This window comes from Melanaphis sacchari, unplaced genomic scaffold, assembly GCF_002803265.2.
Source record: "Melanaphis sacchari strain LSU unplaced genomic scaffold, SCAv2.0 Contig78_pilon_pilon, whole genome shotgun sequence".
Classification (NCBI taxonomy): domain Eukaryota; kingdom Metazoa; phylum Arthropoda; class Insecta; order Hemiptera; family Aphididae; genus Melanaphis; species Melanaphis sacchari.
Genome location: NW_020271554.1, coordinates 78829 through 87541, shown reverse-complemented (window position 1 = coordinate 87541; position 8713 = coordinate 78829). Strand labels below are relative to the sequence as shown.

The window sequence follows — 8713 nt, the reverse complement described above, 5'->3', positions numbered from 1 at the left end:
GGCATAATAATATCTCACCTAAGCACGGTTACAACCAGATAAATAATAAAATCATTGTATTTAACCTAACGCGTTACAGGCAGACGATTGGTCTGTGTTGTCCATGCAGTAGTTGGCCGTGAGGGGGTACTTCCCTAGAATTTTGAATTTGTTACCTAATTGTAATAATTCAAGTAATAATGACAAACACGATAATGTAATACGAATAAAATGTATTAAAACATCTTCACATTTTATTAATTTGCCTCCCTCCTAGAAAATGTCAGACGCAATGCACCATAAATGCACTGTACGAAAGATGATAATAATAATATAATAGTGTACAACGACTATAAAATACGATTTTTATTATTATTATTATTATATTATTATTATTATTACCTATACCTAACAATACCGGCTCTGCGTTGTTGGCTAACCTGCCGGTCCGTTTGAACGTCTCGTCGCCGCCGCCGCCGATTTTCAAAACAGTAAAAACGGCGGCGTACACCGTCACACGCACGACATTAAGCCGCCGTCGGCACGGCGCGACAGCGGATTCAGTAATCAGCCGGCCACCGTTCGCCGTGGACGTGTTCGTCTGTGTTCATCTGTGTTCAGTGTGTGCATCGCGCGCTGTCTATCGTCGTCATTATTATCGTGTCGTGTGCGTGCGATGAAGTGTCGTGAGACGCCGGCCACAGCCGTCAGCCGACCACTCGCCCGGTGACCGACCGCGGCCGTCTGCGACCTAACCGTAGAGGTGTGCTCCCGCGCGCCATGCCGTTCGTACAACGCGCCGTCGGCCCGGTACACCTGAGCCGGGTGAGGCTTCACGACGAGAACGGCGTGCCCACAATCCGGGACCGCGAGCTGGACGCCGTCACCAACTGCGCGCTGAGCAACGCACTCCGGCAGATGGCCTCGGTGGCCGCGCTCGCCGACGAGGTGTTCCGCGAGCTCCGGGACCAGCTCGCCGACGTGGCCACCAGATCGGCGGGCCTCAAGCGCCGCGTCCAGGCCCTCGGCCACCTGGTGGACAACGCCGACCCCAAGGCCGTCACAGTCCGTAAGTCCGAAAATTCGTCTACACACTAAGTTTACGCGCAGTACATAGCGACGCAGGCGCCTCGAACGCGAGACGGGGGTTAAGGGCCGGTCGCCTCCCCGGGAAAAAAAAATTTTTGTCGCCAAAAACGTGTGTTTCGCTACAAAACACATCGAGTTTACCTCTAGTAGTAGGTACCTACGCCTATATCAACAGGTAGTACGGTGTGATTTCGGGAAAACATTACTATAGCGCAACTCTCCCTCAGAAAGAACTACCGACCGTAATAGTAATTAGTAGTAATAGTTAGGTAATAGTCGTCTGCGAGACTGTGACATGCATTTTGATACCGCGTCACCGGTTAGATCAGATGGTATATTCTTGTTTTTTTTTTTTTTTCTAAACGATTCTCGTACCTGATCATAGAAACCCGTGCAGGGTATCTATAGTAAGTACTCGAAGCTTCTTGTTTGACTTTTTACTGGTACTTATTCGTCATATTTATCGTGTCAGATGAAAAACAAAATCTGTAAATGCTTATAAACGGGCTCAAGGGACGAATGTTAGCGAATACGATGTAGGTTTATACATATTATAAACTATATGTACATAGACGCTATGCTGTTGGACTGTTGACTCTGTTCGGTTCTTTTTTTTTTTTTTTTTAATAACCTTTTGAATGGACAATAATAATATCGTAACGACGTAATTTTATTATATTTATGGTTTTGGCGGGAACAAAACGGGATTGTCGAGAGTAAGACTATTAATACTAAACACGTTTTGAAGAGGATACATACCCAAAATCGTACCCTTCGATTTATTTAATTTTTTTTTTTTTTTTGTTTCATCAACATATAATCGTCTACATCACAGTAACCTCACTCACATATGTTTCAAAATCCGGTCCCCATAACATAAGAGCATATTTCGGGGTTCACACGCCGAATGGCGTGAAACAACTTGGGCCGAACAACGAGTGTTTATAATATAATTTTTATTGATCGTCTATAGTGGATGGTTCGTGCCATAGGTATGTGTATGTTTTATTCGTTTTGCTTTTTAACCATCATCATATGTTGTTAAATAAATTATAAAACAACTGAATCAACGTCGAAAGTTAATTAATGGTTAAGTAGATAAGTCCGTACGCAATAGCGCCGATAACTAATGGGTATTAAAGGACGGTTAAAAAAAGCATTATACTAGTATATCAGTAAGTTGTAATTACTAATTAGAAACAAATAAATACATGTCGGAACATTATATTTGATATACTACATATGTACAGTACCTATTTGATTATACAGGCAGCATCGGGAATATGATCAAGAGTAGGTTACTTTCTCAGGTGCAAATGTGCAATTCAAGGTTATCACTGTAAATATTACTAAATAATATAAAGAACGTACTCTATTTGACCACATAAACCACTGTTAGACACTTACATATTTTTAAATACCGGAAATGTTGAGAGATTTCGAATAAAACATCTTCGTAAAAACATTTATTCTGTATACCTGCTGTATATAGGTGCATATAACATAACATTTCCTTTTCAATCGTGTTAAGAACAAGACGCCTCCTAAAAATGACCTAGGAAAACTTTTATCAATCAATTAACACCACCACGTATTATAGTTGTCCGTTACACAACAATAATTATTGTGTTATCCGTACGACCGCAGCGCATGACAATAAATGGCGATGTTTAAACTGGTTTCGGTGCTGGTTATAACCGACGAAAATTCAAAAACTTGCCATATTATTGTGTACCTACATTCAAAATATATTTCATATAATATATTTTATTATTATTATTATTGTTAATATTATTGTATGCTGTTTGTATACTCTATGTGCAATCATACGGTATGACGGTTATATTTCCAACCTTATTTTATTATTATTATTATTATTTTATTATTTTCGACTACAGGTTTATGCCAACCAGCAATGTGCAGCAGTGCAGCTGGTGTCGGTTATTAAAAACAGCAGGGCTGTATGTATAATATAAAAACGGGGTTCACTAAAAAAAAAAATAATAATAATAAATAAACCGGATCTATGTACCGGCGTCGTATTGTAGTGACTAGGGAGTAACAACACCCTTTGAATTCGGAGACTCTTAACGGACAAAACGGACCGGATGGATGACCGTTTAAATGAATTTATAATTAGTCGAATCTGGAACAGTCGACGCCGTCAGATTTTGCATCGTCGTGGTTATGAATATAATTGCACACTTACAAATTTCAGTAGGTCACGCGCGCGTATCGTGCTGATACTGTGTTGCGTTTACGTTATTTGCCGCATACAATATTTACATCGAATAAGCGCCGTATTATAGACATGATGTATAATAACATGTAAAATACGAAAAAAATTCATTAAAGAACAATTAGTGAATACGTGGTTCAGCGCAATTTCGAGCATTATTCTTTTTAACGTTTTTTTGCAATAGTAGTATACATATTGATATAATATTATACACTATGGATAATATGTCATAATAATATGCAGTTTTGACACAATATAATATTATGTACTCAGGGCCGGTTTAGGGCGTAATTGACACAAGTCTACTATATGACATTAATAACTAGAGCCGTTACAAGGGCAGCATTTTTTTTTTTTTAAATAGATATTTATTTATCTATAAATTTAATTGTATTCGTGTGTAAAAAATTACTAACACCAGCCTTGTAACGTTGTTATAATACTTTTATTGTTACATAGTGTTATTAAATAATAATATATGTATAATACATTATTAAGTGATTATTGTAAATGTAGATACTTATTATGTTGTATGACTTTTTGCAAAAATTTAATGCTCACAAAAATTAGTATTAATATTTAAACATACGTAAGTTATTTAATTGTCATTTGTCACTTATTATTGTCAGTTACGCTTTGTCAAAATTACCAAGAAGCATATTTAATGAACTTTCGAATTGTAAATTCTTAGAACTGCATAAAAGTTTATTATTCAATACCTTAAATTGTTCGCGTCCGTAATTATTGAACATAATGTATGGATAATTACATTTTCTTGAACTGTAAAGTAACATGTTTAGGTAAATTTTACAAATTATAATTATTATACATAGCAAATGTCTTTTTGTTTTGAAAATTTAAACATTTGTTTGTTAATGCTAAATTTAAATATCAATTAATGTGCATAACTTAATACTTACTAATAATCAATAGAAATTATTTAAACACTATATTCATTGTTTCTATGAACAATTTTTTATTCACTAAAAACACATAAAATAACTATACTTTGAACGTATTAAGTATGATTTTTAATGAAAATATTGTAAAAATAAAATAGTGTTATAAAATAAAAATATAAGAAAAGACTTCAACGTTACGATACAGACACCTACTAAATCTATTGATTCGATAACGTACTAATTTATTTTAGGTCTAATGTATATACTCACAAAAAGTATATTTTCCGTGCCTTGACAGAGGTAGATAATAAATTGATGTGTGACGTCCTCTAAGTGCACAACATTCCACTGTATCCCATAGTTTATTTTTAATAAATTGTCTTCATATGTTTATATATCAGTTATCAGTTCATCCGAATTTCATAAAGTTCAATGATTTATATAGCTTAATATAGACCGTTAAGAACTAATGTAAAACCAAAACCAGACAATGACGCCAGTAGGGTAGGAATGTTGGTTGACAGTAGTTTTCGACTTTTAATCTTAACGAGATTATAGCTGTTTATAATACAACAGCTATTGTCTACGTCAGACGCCATTAGGACGGTTCCAGAATATTATTATTATTATTGTCATTATTGTTTAATTTTTATCGTCCATTAGCCTTGGACGTTCATTTCAAGACTAATCGCATCTCCCGCGAGTGACGTTAATTAAAATGCATACATTCATTTAATACACAGTGTTCGTCAACACTTCGTCCGGCGTAGGTATATGGTCGTGTGACATAGCATTACACTCGGGTACTGCTCATTTCCATCGAGTTATTTTGTTAACTGTGTAAAAGTGTATTTCGTAGTGTACGCGTTTGTGTGTGTATGTATACGAATATGTGCACGTGGCAGACAACAGAAGCCGTATTCGTGATGCTGGGAAACCATAGGTGAACAGGGTATGTTACAATGTATAAACGTCAACTCTTTTCTACCATTGAAATGATTGGGTTTCAACGAAATTCCTGGTAAAAAAATGTAATTTCTTTTTTTTTAATATGTAAACTATATCTCTGTCACCCTCTGAGAGTGGAATGCGTATGCTATAAATATATGGAGAAACCTTTGCAAGTATTGAAAGGGGTAAAAATATACGGTTGATGCATAATAATATATTAGTGTAGGTTTTTCAAAAACCACTAAAGTTACTATCAACATGGTGTAAGTCAAAGGGATGAATAGAATAGATACGCCGTGTGCTTTGTATACTAGAATATTATATATATACGAGTATACAGTTAGAAACCGTATAATTGTTTGAATGTCAAAATAATTATAAGAAAGCAATATTGAAACCATTCACGCATTTTCGTACATGTACCGATGTACGAAAATGATTAAAATAAAAGCTATAGAATTAATATTTTATTCATATTCGAATACCCAACCTTCTAGTATTTATATGTATATTTTAAACGAACGTTTTCTCTTTACCTACAGATAATATGGTTAAAAATGATTATGAATGCGTTATAAAAGGGAGATGGTACCTACGTTAATAGGTTTGTGAAGGGGATCACATAAAAATTGCCGTTAAGCACGTTCATCATTGATTCTAAGTAAAAAAACAAATACAAGAGGCATATTATTTATTTCCACTACGTTCGGTTACTATGACTACCGGAAGTTAATCAAACAAAATGTTCATATCACACTTAAAAAATAAGCCTACCAGCAATTATAATAATTAAAATTAAAACATATTTATTTGTTTATTTTGAGTGTTGAAGTGAAAAGATAATTTTTGAAAACAATAGCCATACATATATTTGTATATAACGGCATCGCGTTAGTATATTTCGTATACCCATTATACTGCAGTATATGTATGCATAAATTCATTTATACTTGAAACGCTCAAAATGTTTAACGTTTCATGACTATTGCGTTTACTATAATTTATAATATATTATAAAAAAAACAAAGCCTTGGTTTTGCATTAGCCAGCTGGATAAATATTGGGTACAAAATCTAGACCTAAAACCCGTCTGCCGTTGCCATCTGTGCTCCATTTAGTCCCCGAAATAAATCGCTATTAAACCGTCGTCGACGGTTCGTTTGCATTTCCTACGATCTCCCTACACTATGCCATCATTATTTTTTTTTTTTTTTCGAAAGTCCGTGACGATTATCGCATAATACACTAAAAATGCATTTACCGTTTATTTTACCTTTCCCAGTGTAATTATCGTTGTCCATTCAGTAGCCGAACGACCTTCGACGGACGGCCATTTTTTCCCGCGTGCAACGACGAATTCGGCACGCAACGACAACGGCAGCGGCACAAACACTGCTGCAGGTGAATATACGCGTCCGAAACAAGAATGTGTGTCTATATTATGTACAACACAATATTATATGGTTTTATATACGTAGTAAATTCAAATTTATCCGTTTCCATTTTATTCGACCGATTCCATTGTGTTGGATGACCTCAACCGACAAGCGGAGTGCGGCGCTGCAGACCCCTGGCCCTGTACCCCCAGTACTTCTAGGAGGTCGTATTTTTAATGTAGCGTCTCTCTGCGGGGGTGATGATCGCGCCGGATAGCGCCGCCGGGCAGATTACCGCATCGTCGTGCGTATATACGTGTACCGGTCTTCGGGTCGTAAACATTCCACCGGAGTGGATATTGGAACCCCGGAGTAGTAACAATTACCGCGAAAACGCATATTTTTTTCTTTGACGAAACACGAAACCTGACCCAACGCCCCCGCCGACCCACCCCGGGTATTCCCTCGCCGACGTTGCCGAACTTCAAGGATGACCGCATTCTCCGTGCCAACGGTATGAACACCGTCGTTATACATCAGTCGGTGGTGTACCTATGTAGTTCGTGATGTACCGTGAAAAGTGAAACATCCAGTTGTTTATAATTTAATAGTCATAATAATAATAATAATCGTCGACTGGTTTGCTGTTGATGATTTACAGCCGTGGTTAGCGGACGAATGAAAATAATAATAATATAATTCTGGCTGAGTTATATTAGATGACGCGGACACGGCGCGTTTGAGACGTCGTCAACAGCGAAGACCCCTCTTAACGACGTGCCGTGGACGTCGTCTCCGGATGTGTCGTTTCAAAGAACGAAATAACAATAATAATAATAATCGTAAAAATTGTAATTTTTCGAATATTAATGTCATTTGTTTCAAGTTTTAACCCGTTAAAACGGATTAAACCGACCATGATAACGCGTCACGATGTCTAAGATTGTTTAACATCTCACACGAGTACGTCTCATTGGGTATATTTTTTTCGTGACAATCGACGCACTACTATATTTTTATGAGAATAGTACAATAAAACGCGTGACACTGTAACGATTATAACTACCTACGAGAAGCGCTTCCATCGAAATCCACGCATAAATCGCTATAAATGATTTTAATAAGACAACTAGCGATAGAGGAAATAGTTTATGATTCAGTTATTGTAAAAATTCTTAGTAAAAACCTACGGGATTTTTCTTTTTTTTTTTTTTGTGTAAGATATAATTTATTACGCGTATGTACGTTATATTTTAACCTAGGGCGGTTTAAAATGTGTAAGTTAAAACAAATACCAACATGTGCTGCTTCGTTTCCGTATTCGGTTGTACAGTTAATAACCACAAAATGAAAAATATATTCTACGGTAAAATATATTATTTTGTATTCGTAAGAATATTTCTAGGACTTCTAAGTCTACCATAAAATAATGATTTACAATATATATAATGTCTTGTTCGGTGGTTAATGTACTAACAGTAAGATAATATATTATTTCTAATTACTATACACAGTATAATTCCTTTATGTTTTCAAACTTTAAAGACATATTCAAAAACAAAAAGTATACTTACTTGTTACGTACATAAGTATATAAAAATAAACAATTTAACATTAAATACTATTATGTTTTTAAACATTTAAATTACTACACATTGTTATCTTTACGTGATAAATACAGACAAACAATAATCAGATTTCTAAAATGAAACAAAACACGTTTAAATGTGTAATCCAGCCTGCATAATACAATTCGGCTTAACCGATAATTAATTTTAACAGAAATTTGTTGACAACACAAAATTTAAAATAATTCACCGGAATAAACTGCTCATTCAAAAATTTCCTAGTACACTGTATTCAATTCTCAAAAATATTAAAATCCCTAAAATTTTAAACGAATTAGCAATACTTAACACGAAAACGATGTTTTCACAAAATATTACTACTCTTCTCCAATAATTCGAAACATAAATGCGGTTTATAACTAGAGTAATATAATATAAATTCAAAAAATATATTTTGCACATAAGATATCATATTTTGCTATTAAATATTGATTTTTAAGGTTGAGTGTTCTCTAAAAACGCGTTGGCCTCATTGTATACGAATGAATATATGTAAATGGAATACAATCTGGACGCACTTGTTAAAATTTTAAACCGAGGTTTTTCGAT

At 35.2% G+C, this 8713-nt stretch overlaps 1 protein-coding gene across 1 annotated transcript in view; it reads left to right on the top strand.

The window, feature by feature from the left end:
• Positions 1 to 615: 615 nt before the first annotated feature.
• Positions 616 to 8713, top strand: part of LOC112601451 — a 41363-nt gene continuing 33265 nt past the window's right edge. The window contains 1 exon segment of the mRNA XM_025349094.1: positions 616 to 1048. Within this exon segment, the coding sequence (XP_025204879.1) occupies positions 760 to 1048 (289 nt within the window). The 5' untranslated portion in view covers positions 616 to 759.